The 19,842-nt window shown below is 37.3% G+C and overlaps 1 protein-coding gene across 2 annotated transcripts in view; it reads right to left on the reverse strand.

The window, feature by feature from the left end:
• The window catches only part of TDRP (testis development related protein), a 181,189-nt gene that overhangs the window by 98,326 nt on the left and 63,021 nt on the right, over nt 1-19,842 (reverse strand). Inside the window, exon 2 of one of the 2 annotated variants that reach the window (XM_053710355.1) lies at nt 3,231-3,290. The exons of the other annotated variant lie outside the window; for it this stretch is intronic. Coding sequence (XP_053566330.1) covers nt 3,231-3,290 — 60 coding nt within the window. The remainder of the gene's footprint in view (nt 1-3,230; nt 3,291-19,842) is intronic. 2 annotated transcript variants of the gene reach the window in all.

Genomic DNA, 19,842 nt, shown 5'->3' on the forward strand with positions numbered 1-19,842 from the left:
ATTTAAAAAAATTGGCCTGTGTACACGGGCTTTAGGACTAGGATATATATAAAACATATACATCTGAACACACAAAATTTAGATTAAAAACATCTAAGAAGTACATATGTTAAATATTGCTCAAATTATTAAATTAATTTGAAGTTAAAAAAAAAAAGAAATACTGGGCAAAAATGGTTCCCCTACAAAATGTCGACCTTGCCCCTCTTTAAAGACTTAAATGAAGGTTAGACAGCCTAGGTCAGGGGTGGCCCCTGGGAAAATGCAAAACTAAAAAATGTGCGTTACTGTTTCTGTGACACAAAGCTAAAGTGGAACTAAAAATGTGTGCTTTGGGTTGGCCACAACTCATAAGAGAACAGCAGATAGAGGGCACCCTGCAACCTTACCTTAATTTCACCATGTGTAACTGGACATTATAAATGCAGCCCTTGTAGAGCAGACTCATTCTACAATGAGTTGGGGAAAGAAATCACCCCAAACACGTTTGTTCAGGGTGATGAACAATCTCTTCTCTCAAGTGAGAGAAGGGGGTGGCATTACACACACAAGTGAGTGTGTAATGGTAAATACGGGCAGTGGACTACAGTGTCCACTGTCTGCTTGCCACAAAGCTAATCAGACAGGTTCTCAGGATGGGAACCTTGTCCTGCACTGGCTTCATACATGGGGTCCCGTTTCCACAAAAACAGTCCAAACATAATAAAGCCAACATCCATGAGAGATGCAAATGCTAAACCTTTTATTAAAGACAACAATGCTACAATGTGAAAAAGATGGTGTCATGATCATAAAAACCTGGACAGCTGAAGACTAGAAATTAGTGATTTGATCTGATGAGTCATCATTTACATTATTCCCAACAGCATGTAGGGTTTATGTATGGAGAACCCCCAAGGAAGTGTGCAACTCAGATTGTCTGGTCCCAACTGTCAAACATGTGGGTTGTATCTGTGATTTGGGTGGCCTAATGGTCGAGTTACTGCCAGTAACTACTTGGACATTCTAGGTGATCAGGTGCATAATATGGCCAAAATGTTGTACCATACACACAGGTCATTCTTGGTTTGAGGAGCACCAAGATGAGCTTTAAAATCTGCCCTGGCCAGCTCAAGCACCTGACTTAAATATCATTAAACCACTGTGGGCAATTTTGAAGAGCAGAGTGAGAAACAGATTCCCTCCTCCAACAACTCTGAAGCAATTGGCAGATGTTCTGATAGAACAATGATACAACATTCCACTGGAGCCTATTCAAAAGCTGTATGAATGTATTTTAAGAAGGTTGGAAGCTGTACTACAAATGGTAGTCCAACTACTTAAAGGGATATAAAACTCCAATTTTTTTCTTTCATCATTCCGCTAGAGCATGTGATTTTGAACAACTTTCTGATCTTCTATTATCAATTTTTCTTTGTTCTCCTAGTATCATTTTTTTGAAAAACAGGGCTGTAAGCTTAGGAGCCAGCCCATTTATGGAGCACTATATGGCAGCAGTTTTGCAAGAATGTTTTCCTATTTGCAAAAGTACTAGAAGGCAGCAATATTTCCTGCCATGTAGTGCTTCAGATGCCTACCTAGGTATCTCTTTAACACAGAATACCATGGGAATGACACAAATTTAATAATAAACTTTTTTTAAACGGTATGTTCTGTCTGAATCGCAAAAGAAAATTGTTAGGTTTCTTATCCTTTTAATAATTACACTGTGCCGCTCCATTGCACACATCTTAAACATGTAAACTAACATTCAACAAAATATAACAACCATCTGACAATGGACACACACAGGACCACTCATATGAAAAAGTGCTGCTTTCAAATAAGGGGTCTTAAGTTTGATTATGTATTGTATGTGACAACATAAGAGATACCCCACCCACTGATGCTGTCCTACATGCCTATAGTTCTGTCAGGTGACCACCTGAAAATCAGAGGGGGTGTGAATTTTCATTTAAAAGAAGAGAATTCTCTTTTTCACATGAGGTCTTTCATACTTCTATATTTAAATAAGAGGGAGAGATGGGGTACCCCACTATTTGAAATTATTTTTGTTTCTAGGGGGTAAGTGACTCAGCAAGCGCTCACCTCCCCCTCGGTTTAAACAGCATTTTAAATGCTGCTGAGATAATCACTATTTTTGCAATGATTATCTGCAACTTACAATAACCTGAAATAACAGACTCTTCTCTTTCTAATGAGGGGTCACTTGTCCCTGTAAATGGCCTGGGGCTGAGATATGGGCTTGTGAAATCCTCACCCTAGACCCCTGACTCACTGACAGACTGCACATCTGTGATGATGTCATAGTGCCTGCTAGTTAAAGGCAGCAGCTGCCGTGTAGGGAATACCCAGGTACTGGATCAGAAGGGGGAATCCCAAAGGATGACATCACATGGTCGTTATTCACACTGCAGAATAGATGTGCATGATGACAACGGGTCGCTGTGCATTTAAGAGGTTAAAAAGGGACATTAAACACAAACTGTAAGCTGCACAACAATGTACCTTCATATCTGAAAATAATTTTGCAATGAATAATGCAGCTTTATTTTTTCAAATGAGCATATTGTTTTTTTTTGTTTTTTTTCACTGACTTTCTTGCCTCCCAGAACAAAATAACCCTGGCTAACCAATCACAAACGAATACACAGATATAGCACAAACTCTGTTTGCACATGTACAGTTAAGGAAAGAGACTGGGTAGACTGCCCTCTCTAATTCCCTTAAAGTAGTTTAGCACTTATTCAGCTTAATTAGCAAAATAAATATATATATATATATATATATATATATATATATATATATATTTTTTTTTTTTTTAATTTAGAATAGACATATATTAATTTTTAAGCAAAGCTGAATATAGTACTGTAATCAATATGCTTAAATATATTGCTAAAAACATTATCCTCATACGTACCTCATACCATGTGTAAAATAGTATCAAAATAGTGCCACTTAATTTGGTTTTATTTTACAGACGAAAGTTAAGTCAACTGTGATTTTTGAATGGAAAGTTTGCTTTTGGACTTATGCATTAAATGCAATAAAATTTACCTATACAGTTTACTAGAATTGTTTCTTTATAAACTAATTTTGAGATGCTCACTGTTTTCTGTAAGTACCCAAGACTAGAAAATAAAACATTGTTAGAAAATAATTATTATTGGTCACTACTACTTATGTGACAAGCTCATTAAAACAACGTACAATTGCAAAAGACACACCTTTGTAGCAAGTTGTGACACTGGGGAATGTAGTTCCTCCTGTAGCAGCTGGTCTTTACTCTAAAAAAATAAAAAAAATTGAGATGCAATTACCTTACTAGGAAAAATATTCCATTAGCAGAAGAATTTAAATTATTGTGATTAAGATTATACAGTTAAAAGTTTTCTTGTTCAAAGTACTTAAAGTTAATCATTGTATTAGCTCATTGACGTTCAAAGCACGTCACATTCCCAAACAGCTTAGAGAGAACTCCATATTGTTTTCGGTTTTGTGTTGCTCAGAACAGTAGTGATGTGCAAGGCATTTTTCATGTAAAGGAGACAACATATTTTTTTAGATGTGAAGAAGTTTTATTTACAACTGAACAAAAAAAAAATTGCAAATAAGAATCTAAAAGATAATCTAGTTATGTTAACCACCTGAAGCATGCCACAAAGGAACTTTTAAATTTGTTGTCATTACTAATTTGAAAGGCTATTCCAAACATTAATTTCAGTTTTGTAAAAGGTGCTTTAAAATTTTTCTTCAGAAACAAAATTACAAATAATTAGACTTGTGCGCGACGTTTCGTTTCGAATCGGGCCGTAAAAAAAAATGGTTTTCGAGACATTTGTAAAAATTCGGTATGTGTCGGTTATTCAGTTTCGGAATTTATTCATGTTGTTCCGAATTTTGAAATTCGGATGCATTCAAAACAGTTAAATTATTATTAATGTCGGACCGAATCTTTCTTACAGAGCGAATCGTTATTTCTAGCTAATGTTCCGGCGATTGCCAAAACTAAATTATGTTAAACTGTCATCGCCACTAAATAAAGCTATTAACCCCTAAATCGGCGTTCCCCCACATCACTAACACTAACTAAACCTATAAACCCCTTTTCCGAAACATCGCCGTCACAAACTAAACCTATTAACCCCTAAGCCGCACCCCCTTCACATTGCTGACACAAACTAAACCTATTAACCCCTAAACCGCACCCCCCATATCGCTGACACTAACTAAACCTATTAACCCCTAAACCACCGCTCCCCCAGATTGCAACAACCTAAATTAAACTATATTAACCCCTAAACCTAACACCCCCTAACCCTAAACCTTAACATAATTAAAATATAACTAAATTAAAGTTACAATTATTAACTAATAATACCTATTTAAATCTAAATACAAACGGCTAGATTAAGAGTTTTGCGTTAAGAGGGGTGCGGTGCTAACTTGCATGTTATTGTCACCGCTCACTTACCTACAGCGCTGGTATTACAAGTTTTCAGAAACCCGGCGTTATTAGGCAAGAAGTGAGCGTAGATCAAATTTGTACTCCATACCGAACTCCAATACCAGCGCTGCTTAAGTCAGCGGTGAGCTGGTTGTACGTGCTTGCGCACGATTTCCCCATACACATCAAAGGGGAGAGCCGGCTGAAAAAAAGCCTAACACCTGCAAAAAAGCAGCGTAAAGCTCCGTAACGCAGCCCCATTGATTCCTATAGGAAAACTAAAAAACAGCCAATAGGAATTAAGGTTGAAAAAATCCTATTGGCTGATGCAATCAGCCAATAGGATTGAACTTCAATCCTATTGGCTGATCCAATCAGAAAATAGGATTGAGCTTGCATTCTATTGGCTGATTGGAACAGCCAATAGGATTTTTTCAACCTTAATTCCGATTGGCTGATAGAATTCTATCAGCCAATCTGAATCTAAGGGACGCCATCTTGGATGACATCACTTAAAGGAACCTTCATTCGTCGGGAGTCGTCGTAAGAAGAGGATGCTCCGCGCCGGATGTCTTGAAGATGGACCCGCTCCGCGCCGGATGGATGAAGATAGAAGATGCCGTCTGGATGAAGACTTCTGCCCGTCTGGAGGACCACTTCTCCCGGCTTCGTTGAGGACTTCTTGCCACTTTAATGAAGACTTCTCCTGGCTTTGTTGACAATGGATGTCCGGTCTTCAAAACTGTAAGTGGATCTTCGGGGGTTAGTGTTAGGTTTTTTTAAGGGTTTATTGGGTGGGTTTTAGTTTTAGATTAGGGTTTGGGCAGCAATAGAGCTAAATGCCCTTTTAAGGGCAATGACCATCCAAATGCCCTTTTCAGGGCAATGGGGAGCTTAGGTTTTTTTTAGTTAGGGTTTTATTTGGGGGGTTGGTTGTGTGGGTGGTGGATTTTACTGTTGGGGGATGTTTGTATTTTTTTTACAGGTAAAAGAGCTGATTTCTTTGGGGCAATGCCCTGCAAAAGGCCCTTTTAAGGGTTATTGGTAGTTTAGTTTAGGCTAGTATTTTTCTTTTTATGGGGGGGGGGCTTTTTTATTTTGTGTAATTTAGTGTTTGTTTGTTTTGTAATTTAGGTATTTGTATTTAATTTAGTTAATTGTATTTAATTTAGGTAATTTATTTAATTGTAGTGTAAGGTTAGGTGTAAGACAGGTTAGGTTTTATTTTACAGGTAAATTTGTATTTATTTTAGCTAGGTAGTTAGTAAATAGTTAATAACTATTTAGTAACTATTCTACCTGGTTAAAATAAATACAAACTTGCCTGTGAAATAAAAATAAACCCTAAGCTAAATACAATGTAACTATAAGTTATATTCTAGCTAGCTTAGGGTTTATTTTACAGGTATTTAGTTTTAAATAGGAATTATTTAGGTAATGATAGTAGGTTTTATTTAGATTTATTTTAAATATATTTAAGTTAGGGTTAGAATTAGGTTTAGGGGTTAATAACTTTAGTATAGTAGTGGCAGTGACATTGGGGGTGGCAGATTAGGGGTTAATAATATTTAACTAGTGTTTGCGAGGTGGGAGTGCGGCGGTTTAGGAGTTAATATGTTCTAGTGGCGGCAATGTCGGGAGAGGAAGATTAGGCGTTCATAATTTTATTTTAGTGTTTGCGATGCGGGAGGGCCTCGGTTTAGGGGTTAATAGGTAGTTTATGGGTGTTAGTGTACTTTTTAACACTTTAGTTATGTTTCATGCTACAGCTTTGTAGTGTAAAACTTATAATTACTGACTTTAGAATGCGTTACGAATCTTGAAGGATAGGCTGTATCGCTCACTTTCTGGCCTCCAAAAAAAAAAAGCTTGTAATATCGGCGCTATGGAAGTCCCATTGAAAAAAGACTTTACGAAAATTGCGTACGTTAATTTGCGGTACGGCCAAAAAAGTGTGCAGGACAGCTGTACCTACAAGACTCGTAATAGCAGTGGTAGTGAAAAAGCAGCTTTATGAGTTATATTGTAGCTAGCTTAGGTTTTATTTTTATTTCACAGGTAAGTTTGTATTTATTTTAACTAGGTAGATTAGTTTGTAAATAGTTATTAACTATTTACTAATTACCAAGTTAAAATAAATACAAATTTACCTGTGAAATAAAAATAAAACCTAAGCAGCCTTACACTAAAACCTAATATTACAAAAAATAGAAAACACTAAAAATTACAAATAATAAAAAAAAATAGCATTACAAAAAATAACAAACGAAATAATCCAAAACAATAAAAATTATTCCTATTCTAATACCCATTTAAAAAAAAAAAAAAAAAAAACACCCCAAAATAAAAACCTTATCTAGAATAAACTACCAATGGCTCTTAAAAGGGCCTTTTGTAGGGCATTGACCTAAAGAAATCAGCTCTGTTAATGAAATAAAAATACAAATACCCACTAACATTACAAAAGCCCACCCCCCCAACCCACAAAATGAAAAATACTATCTAAAAAACCTAAGCTACCCATTGCCCTGATTTGAACAGTCAATAGGATTTAAGCAGCTCTTATTCTATTGGATGATTCATCATCCAATAGAATGAGAGCTGCTTAAATTCTATTGGCTGATTTGAACAGCCAATAGGAATACAAGGGTCTCCATCTTGAATCATGTACCTTGCATTGAAGATTTAGTGTACGGCGGCGACCGTATGAAGAGGATGCTCCGCGCCGGATGTCTTCAGGATGGACCCGCTCCGCGCCGCCGGGATCAAGATAGAAGATGCCATCTGGATAAAGATTGAAGAGGCTGTCTGGATGAAGACTTCTTGCCGCTTGGATGAGGACTTCGCCGCCAGGATGAAGATTGACGAGGCCGCCTGTAAGTGTATCGTCGGGGGTTAGTGTTAGGTTTTTTTAAGGGTTTTTTGGGTGGGTTTTATTTTTAGATTAGGGTTTAGGCAGTAAAAGAGCTATATGCCCTTTTAAGGGCAATGCCCATCCAAATGCCCTTTTCAGGGCAATGGGTAGCTTATGTTTTTTTAGATTGTTTTTTTTATTTTGTGGGTTTGGGGGGGTGGGGGTTTGTAATGTTAGTGTGTATTTTTATTTTTATTTCATAAACAGAGCTGATTTCTTTAGGGTAATGCCCTACAAAATGCCCTTTTAAGGGCCACTGGTAGTTTATTCTAAACGTGGTTTTTTTAAATGGGTATTAGAATATGAATCATTTTTATTGTTTTGGATAATTTCGTTTGTTATTTTTTGTAATGCTAGGTTTTTTTATTTTTTGTAATTTTAGTGTTTTTTATTTTTTGTAATTTTGGGTTTTAGTGTAAGGCAGCTTAGGTTTTATTTCACAGGTAAGTTTGTATTTATTTTAACTAGGTAGTAAGTAAATAGTTAATAACTATTTACCAATTAGTCTACCTAGTTAAAATGTATGTATTTTTTAGTGGGTGCTTGTGTTTTTGTAGCAAAAAAAGCTGTTTAACTTAGGGGAATGCCCTACAAAAGGCCCCTTTAAAAGGGCCCTTGATAGTTTGGGGGGTGGGGGTTTGTATACTGTTAGGGGGTGTTTGTTTTTTTGTAGCAAAAGAGCTGTTTAACTTAGGGCAATGCCCTAAGAAAGGCCCTTTTAAGGGCCCCCAAAAGGCCTTTTTAAGGGTGCTTGGTAGTTTATTCTAGATTAGGCTTTTTTTTTTTTTTTTTTTTTTTTTAAAAGGTATTAGAATAGGAATAATTTTTATTGTTTTGAATAATTTCGTTTGTTAATTTTTGTAATGCTAGGTTTTTTTATTTTTTGTAATTTTAGTGTTTTTTATTTTTTGTAATGGTAGGTTTTAGTGTATGGCAGCTTAAGTTTTATTTGACAGGTAAGTTTGTATTTATTTTAACTAGGTAGTTAGTAAATAGTTAATAATTTTACTAACTAGTCTACCTAGTTAAAATAAATACAAACTTACCTGTGAAATAAAAATAAAACCTATTAGTTATATTGTAGCTAGCTTAGGTTTTATTTCACATGTATTTAGTTTTAAAATAGGAATTATTTAGTTAATAAGTTAAAGTTAGGGGGTGTTAGGTTTAGGGTTAGGATTAGGGTGTGTTAGGTTTAGGGGTTAATATAGTTTAATTTAGGTTGTTGCGATCTGGGGGCCCGCGGTTTAGGGGTTAATAGGTTTAGTTTGTGTCGGGGGGGTGCAGTTTAGGGGTTAAAAGAGGTTTAGTTTGTGTCAACGATGAGGGGGTGCGGTTTAGGGGTTAATAGGTTTAGTTTGTTTTGGCGATGTGGAGGGTGCGGTTTAGGGGTTTATAGGTTTAGTTTGTGTTGGCGATGTGGAGGTGCAGTTTAGGGGTTAATAGGTTTAGTTTGTACCGGCGATGTTTCAGGGCAGTGGTTTAGGGGGTTAATAGGTTTAGTTAGTTTCAGCGATGTCGGGGAACAGTGGCTTAGGGGTTATACCTTTAAAATAGCCTTAGAGAGTTAGTGACGGGGAACTGCGGTTTAGGAAGGAACAATCAAAAAATCTGAATATGAATAATGGATTTGAAAATTCGGAAATATATTTATGCATTTTCGGAATGTGCCGATTCGGCAATTTGGATGCATCCGAATTGGCCAAAATTCGTCCGAATTCCGAATTTGTCCGAAACGAAGCGCACATGTCTACAAATAATGCATTATAGATTCCTGCTTCTATATGAGTAATAGCAGTATGGAGAATCTTGGCATCAGGGATGTGGACTAGAATACAGAATGGTTTAAATGAATACATCTTTAAAATTATTGCAGAAAAACTGATATTTCAGAATATGGTTGAATTATTTTATATTACTGGGTGACTAAATGTGTGACAAATCATGTCTAATATCAAATATCACAATAATACACAATGGGTTCCACAATGTGATTAATACATGTATTTTACTAATTGTTTCTGTATAAAATGATGTGTCTTGTAATTCAGGAAGGTCTTGGGAGTTGGTTTATTGTCTATCATAAAGATGGTGATTACATCTCTGAAAAACGGCAATAAAAGTAAATGGAGATTTTGCCAAATGTATTTAAAAAGGGACAGTCAAGTCAAAATTAAGCTTTCGCTATTTAGATAGGGCATGCAATTTAACAACTTCCCAATTTACTTTTATCATCAAATTTGCTTTGTTCTCTTGGTATTCATTGTTGAAAGCTAATGCTAATTTCTAAGCCCTTGAAGGCTGCTTCTTATCTCAGGGCATTTTGACAGTTTTTCACAGCTAGACAGCGCTAGTTCATGAGTGCCATATAGATTACATTGTGCTCACTCCCATGGAGTTAGCGCTGATTGTCTAAAATCTAAGTCTGTCAAAAGAACTGAAATAAGGGGGCAGTCTGCAGAGGCTCAGATACAAGGCAATCACAGAGGTAAAAAGTATATTAATATAACCATGATCGTTGTGTAAAACTGCGGAATGTGTAATAAAGTGATTATCTATCTTTTTAAACAATATACATTCTGGAGAAGACTGTCCCTTTAACTGTGAAATTAAATGGTGTGGGAAACAGCTGATCCCATTTGGGTACATTTGAATAAAAATGTGAATGGAATAACCTTAAATTTTCTTTCATGATTCAGTATGGGCATACAATTTTAAACAATTTTCCATTTGACTTCTATTCTCTAAGTTGCTTAATTATTTAGGTATCCTTTGTTGGTGGCTGCAAACAGTTGTTTAAAATTGTATGCTATATCTGAATCATAAGAAACCCACTGGATTTCCTTTACCTTTATAAGAAATCCTGCACTTTTCAAGACGTAATTACAAGACATTTATACTGTGCTGCTGTAGAATAACATACCCGCCAAGTCCTTAACCTTGTTAATAAAAATGTAGCATCCCTTTAAATCAATTATTTTTAATAGCCAAACTACACCCAACATTTGCTTTATTTAGAGGAGCCAGTCTTGGCTTTAGTCCGCAGACAACAAAGTAGCCACTTTTAAAGATAGTATAAAGTAAATTGGGTTGCAGTTATTATATGATAAAGTCAATTTGTAGCAGAGTTAGCCTTGATAAGCCAGCAGGGTGGCATTTCAAATCTTAAGAATCAGAAATTGCTAAAACTCAGATTCTAAGGTGTTTACTTTCCCTTTAAAAATGTGCTAGCTAGCTACTCCTAGCAAAAGAAACTAGTTTAATGATTATACTACTTTGATGTTAAAGGTGCATTTCAAATCTAATCAAATAATCATAAATTTAGTGATATCTGAGCATGTGCTATAAAACAATAAAATGTACTTTATTATTTATACATCATTTTGAAAGTATCGATATGTGCAAAGAGCCTGATGTTTACCGCGTAGCGTTTTCTATTTTTTTGTATATATATATATATATATATATATATATATATATATATATATATATATATATATATATATATATATACACACACACACTGTATATATTTATAACCTATTTTTAAATTTTGCCATTTTTATATTTTTATTTCAATTGAAAATGACTGTTAGCTGCATCATGCTGGACTGCCGTGCTGCTAATGTGCAGGAAAGCTACACATGCAAGCTTCAAACCCTAAACATTTGCAGTGTTGGTTAAGAAACAAATAAGGATTATTTGGACGATATAAAGGATGGACAAAAATGTTGGTGAAAATAAGAAAACGTGTTGGCTTGTGCTGTGAAATCATAGGGAGATACAGAGCATGTCATTTTAAACAACTTTACATTTTACTTCTATTATCAAATTGTCCTTGTTTCTTTCTGCATCTTTTGTTGAAGGGTGGCAAAGGAAAAGAAAGGCACTACTGGGAGCTAGCAGAAAAAATCTGGTTGCCACCTCCGTCATGTTTTCCTGGACACTTACGAGTTATACATGCTGCAGGGTGTGCTGTTCATGTCACTATTTGTGTGATGTCCAGAGTTGAAATACATGTTCCTACCTGCACACCCTGCAGCATGTATAACTCATAAGTGTCCAGGAAAACATGGCTGAGGTGGCAACCCTAATCTGAGTGCATCCGCCAATCTCCCAGCAGTGCATTGCTGCTCCTAAGCATACCTAGGTATGCTACTCAAAATAGGATATTTTAAAAAATCAGTAAATTAGATAATAGAGGTAAATTGGAAAGTGTTTAACTTACATTGTATTTTGTTACATTTGTTTTGCATATTAACGGTCTTAATAGGCAACAAATGACATGATCCAATTTGTTACAGCATGTAAATTAAAGACAAACGACCATACACTAATCTGTGTTTAACCCACACAGAAGTAGCAGTAGCAGTGTTCTGGGTTTCCAAGTGGCATTTCTACTGTGTGCTTAACCCCATTGTGGGTCAATAATCTTTTGTCATAAACTATGAGAAATTATAATTTAATTTTTAACAAACACTTTGAAGATAAAGTTTCCTGTAACCCTTGGGATTAGTTAAAATGTTTTTACTCCTAACAGAAATTAAAAATGTTAAAATATTTTGCATTTAAAATATTAAATGGACAATAAAGTCTAAATAGGACTTTCCTGATTCACACGGAGCATGCAATTTTAAATGTACTTCTATTATCTCATTTGCGTTGTTCTCTTGGTACACTTTGTTAAAAAGAATACCTAGGAAGACTCAGGAGCAGCTTTCCACTGTTGGGAGCTAGCTGCTGATTGGTGGCTTAACATATATTACTTTTGGGATTGGCTTATCAGATGTGTTTAGCTAGCTCCCAGTTGATCATTGCTGCTCCTCCAACAAAGGATACCAAGATAATGAAGCAAATCTGATAATATAAGTAAAGACTGGTCTTACTTACACGTCACTCTTCATCTGCTGCAGCTCTCTGCCAATCCCTTCACTGGCTTCCTCTTGCCTCCAGGATCAAACACAAAATTCTCACTCTGACATACAAAGCCCTCAACTGCACTGCTTCCCCCTATATCTCAGACCTTGTCTCAAGATACTCTCCCTTCCCTCCCCTTCGCTCTGCTCACAACCTCCTACTCTCCTCCTCTCTTGTTACCTCATCACACTCCCGTTTACAGGACTTCTCCAGACTGGCTCCGATCTTGTGGAACTCTCTGCCTCACTCCACAAGACTCTCCTCTAGTTTTGAAAGCTTCAAGCGCTCCCTAAAGACTCTACTGTTCAGGGATGCATACAACCTACACTAGCCTTTCTTTATACCAGTTCCTCTCCTCCATTGCTATCTCCTGAACTCCCTTAGCATGTAAGCCTAAGAGTCCAGCTGTTTGTAGATCACCTTCTTAAGAGCTAACTACAACAGTGCGACTCTTGGCAGGGCTCTCTACCCATTTGATCCCTATAATTGTTTTGTTGTACTTTGCCTTTGTTTGTAGCGCTGCGGAATCTGTTGGCGCTCTACAAATAACTGATAATAATAAATTGGAAAGTTGTTTAAAATTGCATGCTCAGTCTGAATTATTAAAGATTTTGGTTTCAAGTCTCTTTAAGTTAAAACTGTGTAAATTGATCTTAAAACTAATAAGAAATATATGTTTGTGTAACCGAGTTCCACGAAATTCTAAAACCCTTGCATGCTACATAAGGAAGTCTAGTCATTTGGGGCGCGATCCGATATAGATCGCAGTTTGCGGCGCAAGCGAGGGAACCGGCGTCGCCCGCAGTTTCAGCTCGCAACTCGAGCTATCCCATATAAGTCGCCGTCAGATGCTAACGTGCCGTAAGTCTCACAAACCAGCGATGTCCAGAAATCTGCGCAAGTACAAATTTCTGGCGTCGCCAGTGACTTGCGGCACGTTAGAAACTGCCGGCGCCTATAAAACCTGACTAAAGTCTAAAACACCCGCACTGTCTAACACGCCTCCCTAACATAGCCCGCACTGTCTAACACGCCTCCCTAACATAGCCCGACACGTCTAACCCTCTATCCGCTATCCCCCTTCACTAGCCTAACAATAAAAAAGCTATTAACCCCTAAACCGCCGCTCCCGTACCCCGCCGCCAGCTATATTATATCTATAACCCCCTAAAGTGAGCCCCTAACACCGCCGCCATCTATATTAAAAATATTAACCCCTAATGTAAGCCCCTTACACCGCCGCCATCTCTATTAAAATGATTAACCCCTAATTTAATCTACCTACCCCGCCGCCAGCTATATTATCTATATTAACCCTAAGTATATTATAGTTAATATAGGTATTACATTATATATATTAACTATATTAACCCTAATTATATTAGGGTTAATATAGTTAATATAGTTACTATAGTATTTATATTAACTATATTAACTCTATCTAACCCTAACACCCCTAACTAAATTTATATTAAATTAATCTAATTCATTTATAAACTAAAATATTCCTATTTAAATCTAAATACTTACCTATAAAATAAACCCTAAGGCCTAGATTTGGAGTTCGGCGGTAGCCGTCAAAACCAGCGTTAGAGGCTCCTAACGCTGGTTTTGGGCGCCCGCTGGTATTTGGAGTCAGTGATTAAAGGGTCTAACGCTCACTTTTCAGCCGCGACTTTTCCATACCGCAGATCCCCCTACGCCATTTGCGTAGCCTATCTTTTCAATGGGATCTTTCTAACGCTGGTATTTAGAGTCGTTTCTGAAGTGAGCGTTAGAGCTCTAACGACAAGATTCCAGCCGCCTGAAAATAGCAGGAGTTAAGAGCTTTCTGGCTAACGCCGGTTTATAAAGCTCTTAACTACTGTACCCTAAAGTACACTAACACCCATAAACTACCTATGTACCCCTAAACCGAGGTCCCCCCACACCGCCGCCACTCGATTAAAATTTTTAACCCCTAATCTGCCGACCGCCACCTACGTTATACTTATGTACCCCTAATCTGCTACCCCTAACCCCGCCGACCCCTGTATTATATTTATTAACCCCTAACCTGCCCCCCACAACATCGCCGCCAGCTACTTAAAATAATTAACCCCTAATCTTCCGACCGCAAAGCGCCGCCACCTACGTTATCCCTATGTACCCCTAATCTGCTACCCCTAACACCGCCGACCCCTATATTATATTTATTAACCCCTAATCTGCCCCCCACAACGTCGCCGACACCTGCCTACACTTATTAACTCCTAATCTGCCGAGCGGACCTGAGCGCTACTATAATAAAGTTATTAACCCCTAATCCGCCTCACTAACCCTATCATAAATAGTATTAACCCCTAATCTGCCTTCCCTAACATCGCCGACACCTACCTTCAATTATTAACCCCTAATCTTCCGATCGGAGCTCACCGCTATTCTAATAAATGGATTAACCCCTAAAGCTAAGTCTAACCCTAACACTAACACCCCCCTAAGTTAAATATAATTTTTATCTAACGAAATAAATTAACTCTTATTAAATAAATGATTCCTATTTAAAGCTAAATACTTACCTGTAAAATAAACCCTAATATAGCTACAATATAAATTATAATTATATTATAGCTATTTTAGGATTAATATTTATTTTACAGGCAACTTTGTAATTATTTTAACCAGGTACAATAGCTATTAAATAGTTAAGAACTATTTAATAGTTACCTAGTTAAAATAATAACAAATTTACCTGTAAAATAAATCCTAACCTAAGATATAATTAAACCTAACACTACCCTATCAATAAATTAATTAAATAAACTACCTACAATTACCTACAATTAACCTAACACTACACTATCAATAAATTAATTAAACACAATTCCTACAAATAAATACAATTAAATAAACTAGCTAAAGTACAAAAAATAAAAAAGAACTAAGTTACAGAAAATAAAAAAATATTTACAAACATAAGAAAAATATTACAACAATTTTAAACTAATTACACCTACTCTAAGCCCCCTAATAAAATAACAAAGACCCCCAAAATAAAAAATTCCCTACCCTATTCTAAATTAAAAAAGTTACAAGCTCTTTTACCTTACCAGCCCTGAACAGGGCCCTTTGCGGGGCATGCGCCAAGAAGTTCAGCTCTTTTGCCTGTAAAAAAAAAACATACAATACCCCCCCCCCAACATTACAACCCACCACCCACATACCCCTAATCTAACCCAAACCCCCCTTAAATAAACCTAACACTAATCCCCTGAAGATCTTCCTACCTTGTCTTCACCATCCAGGTATCACCGATCCGTCCTGGCTCCAAGATCTTCATCCAACCCACGCGGGGGTTGGCGATCCATAATCCGGTGCTGAAGAGGTCCAGAAGAGGCTCCAAAGTCTTCCTCCTATCCGGCAAGAAGAGGACATCCGCACCGGCAAACATCTTCTCCAAGCGGCATCTTCGATCTTCTTCCATCCGGAGCGAAGCGGCAGGATCCTGAAGACCTCCAGCGCGGAACATCCATCCGGACCGACGACTGAACGACGAATGACTGTTCCTTTAAGGGACGTCATCCAAGATGGCGTCCCTCGAATTCCGATTGGCTGATAGGATTCTATCAGCCAATCGGAATTAAGGTAGGAATTTTCTGATTGGCTGATGGAATCAGCCAATCAGAATCTAGTTCAATCCGATTGGCCGATCCAATCAGCCAATCAGATTGAGCTCGCATTCTATTGGCTGATCGGAACAGCCAATAGAATGCGAGCTCAATCTGATTGGCTGATCGGATCAGCCAATCGGATTGAACTTGATTCTGATTGGCTGATTCCATCAGCCAATCAGAAAATTCCTACCTTAATTCCGATTGGCTGATAGAATCCTATCAGCCAATCGGAATTCGAGGGACGCCATCTTGGATGACGTCCCTTAAAGGAACAGTCATTCGTCGTTCAGTCGTCGGTCCGGATGGATGTTCCGTGCTGGAGGTCTTCAGGATCCTGCCGCTTCGCTCCGGATGGAAGAAGATCGAAGATGCCGCTTGGAGAAGATGTTTGCCGGTCCGGATGTCCTCTTCTTGCCGGATAGGAGGAAGACTTTGGAGCCTCTTCTGGACCTCTTCAGCACCGGATTATGGATCGCCAACCCCCGCTTGGGTTGGATGAAGATCTTGGAGCCAGGACGGATCGGTGAACCTGGATGGTGAAGACAAGGTAGGAAGATCTTCAGGGGCTTAGTGTTAGGTTTATTTAAGGGGGGTTTGGGTTAGATTAGGGGTATGTGGGTGGTGGGTTGTAATGTTGGGGGGGGGTATTGTATGTTTTTTTTTACAGGCAAAAGAGCTGAACTTCTTGGGGAATGCCCCGCAAAGGGCCCTGTTCAGGGCTGGTAAGGTAAAAGAGCTTGTAACTTTTTTAATTTAGAATAGGGTAGGGAATTTTTTATTTTGGGGGGCTTTGTTATTTTATTAGGGGGCTTAGAGTAGGTATAATTAGTTTAAAATTGTTGTAATATTTTTCTTATGTTTGTAAATATTTTTTTATTTTCTGTAACTTAGTTCTTTTTTATTTTTTGTACTTTAGCTAGTTTATTTAATTGTATTTATTTGTAGGAATTGTGTTTAATTAATTTATTGATAGTGTAGTGTTAGGTTAATTGTAGGTAATTGTAGGTAGTTTATTTAATTAATTTATTGATAGGGTAGTGTTAGGTTTAATTATATCTTAGGTTAGGATTTATTTTACAGGTAAATTTGTTATTATTTTAACTAGGTAACTATTAAATAGTTCTTAACTATTTAATAGCTATTGTACCTGGTTAAAATAATTACAAAGTTGCCTGTAAAATAAATATTAATCCTAAAATAGCTATAATATAATTATAATTTATATTGTAGCTATATTAGGGTTTATTTTACAGGTAAGTATTTAGCTTTAAATAGGAATAATTTATTTAATAAGAGTTAATTTATTTCGTTAGATAAAAATTATATTTAACTTAGGGGGGTGTTAGTGTTAGGGTTAGACTTAGCTTTAGGGGTTAATCCATTTATTAGAATAGCGGTGAGCTCCGATCGGAAGATTAGGGGTTAATAATTGAAGGTAGGTGTCGGCGATGTTAGGGAGGGCAGATTAGGGGTTAATACTATTTATGATAGGGTTAGTGAGGCGGATTAGGGGTTAATAACTTTATTATAGTAGCGCTCAGGTCCGCTCGGCAGATTAGGAGTTAATAAGTGTAGGCAGGTGTCGGCGACGTTGAGGGGGGCAGATTAGGGGTTAATAAATATAATATAGGGGTCGGCGATGTTAGGGCAGCAGATTAGGGGTACATAGGGATAACGTAGGTTGCGGCGGTTTACGGAGCGGCAGATTAGGGGTTAAAAAAAATATGCAGGGGTCAGCGATAGCGGGGGTGGCAGATTAGGGGTTAATAAGTGTAAGGTTAGGGGTGTTTAGACTCGGGGTACATGTTAGAGTGTTAGGTGCAGACGTAGGAAGTGTTTCCCCATAGGAAACAATGGGGCTGCGTTAGGAGCTGAACGCTGCTTTTTTGCAGGTGTTAGGTTTTTTTTCAGCTCAAACAGCCCCATTGTTTCCTATGGGAGAATCGTGCACGAGCACGTTTTTGAGGCCGGCCGCGTCCGTAAGCAACTCTGGTATCGAGAGTTGCATTTGCGGTAAAAATGCTCTACGCTCCTTTTTTGGAGCCTAACGCAGCATTTGATTAAACTCTCGATACCAGAGTTAAATTTATGGTGCGGCCAGAAAAAAGCCCGCGGAGCGTTAACAGCCCTTTTACCGCCGAACTCCAAATCTAGGCCTAAGATAGCTACAATATAATTAATAATTACATTGTAGCTATGTTAGGGTAAATATTTATTTTACAGGTAAATTGTTAATTATTTTAACTAGGTATAATAGATATTAAATAGTTATTAACTATTTAATATCTACCTAGTTAAAATAATTACCCAATTACCTGTAAAATAAATCCTAACCTAAGTTACAAATACACCTACACTATCAATAAATTTAATAAACTACAAACATCTATCTAAAAATACAATTAAATTAACTAAACTAAATTACAAAAAAAACAAAACACTAAATTACAAAAAAAAATAATAAAAAAAAAAAAAAAAATTAGCTTAAAAATAAGCTAATTACACCTATTCTAAGCCCCCTAATAAAATAATAAACCCCCAAAATAAAAAAAATTCCCTGCCCTATTCTAAATTAAACAAATTTCAAAGCTCTTTACCTTACCAGCCCTTAAAAGGGCCTTTTGTGGGGCATGCCCTAAAGAATTCAGCTCTTTTGCATACAACAAATACAATCCCCCCCCCCATTACAACCCACCACCCACATACCCCTATTCTAAAACCACCCAAACCCCCCTTAAAAAAGCCTAACACTACCCCCCTGAAGATCTCCCTACCTTGTCTTCACCACACCGGGCCGAACTCCTGATCCGATCCGGGCGATGTCTTCCTCCAAGCGGCAAAGAAGAATTCTTCCTCCGGCGATGTCTTCCTCCAAGCGGCAAAGAAGAATCGCATTCTATTGGCTGTTCCGATCAGCCAATAGAATGCGAGCTCAATCTGATTGGCTGATTGGATCAGCCAATCGGATTGAACTTGAATCTGATTGGCTGATTCAATCAGCCAATCAGATTTTTTTAACTCGGCGGACGCCATCTTGGATGACATCATTTAAAGGTACCTCATTCGTCGTTCAGTCGTCGGCCTGGATGGATGCTCCGCGGCGGCGGAGCGAAGAAAGAAGATTGAAGATGCCGCCGGAAGAATGAAGACTTTGCTGCCGCTTGGAGGAAGACGTCGCCGGAGGAAGAATTCTTCTTTGCCGCTTGGAGGAAGACATCGCCGGAGGAAGAATTCTTCTTTGCCGCTTGGAGGAAGACATCGCCCGGATCGGATCAGGAGTTCGGCCCGGTGTGGTGAAGACAAGGTAGGGAGATCTTCAGGGGGGTAGTGTTAGGCTTTTTTAAGGGGGGTTTGGGTGGTTTTAGAATAGGGGTATGTGGGTGGTGGGTTGTAATGGGGGGGGGGGATTGTATTTGTTGTATGCAAAAGAGCTGAATTCTTTGGGGCATGCCCCACAAAAGGCCCTGGTAAGGTAAAGAGCTTTGAAATTTGTTTAATTTAGAATAGGGCAGGGAATTTTTTTTATTTTGGGGGTTTATTATTTATTGTAATCTTTTTTTTATTTTTTGTAATTTAGTGTTTTTTTTTTTTTGTAATTTAGTTTAGTTAATTTAATTGTATTTTTAGATAGATGTTTGTAGTTTATTAAATTTATTGATAGTGTAGGTGTATTTGTAACTTAGGTTAGGATTTATTTTACAGGTAATTGGGTAATTATTTTAACTAGGTAGATATTAAATAGTTAATAACTATTTAATATCTATTATACCTAGTTAAAATAATTAACAATTTACCTGTAAAATAAATATTAACCCTAACATAGCTACAATGTAATTATTAATTATATTGTAGCTATCTTAGGGTTTATTTTATAGGTAAGTATTTAGATTTAAATAGGAATATTTTAG

Source organism: Bombina bombina, chromosome 4 (assembly GCF_027579735.1).
Source record: "Bombina bombina isolate aBomBom1 chromosome 4, aBomBom1.pri, whole genome shotgun sequence".
Classification (NCBI taxonomy): domain Eukaryota; kingdom Metazoa; phylum Chordata; class Amphibia; order Anura; family Bombinatoridae; genus Bombina; species Bombina bombina.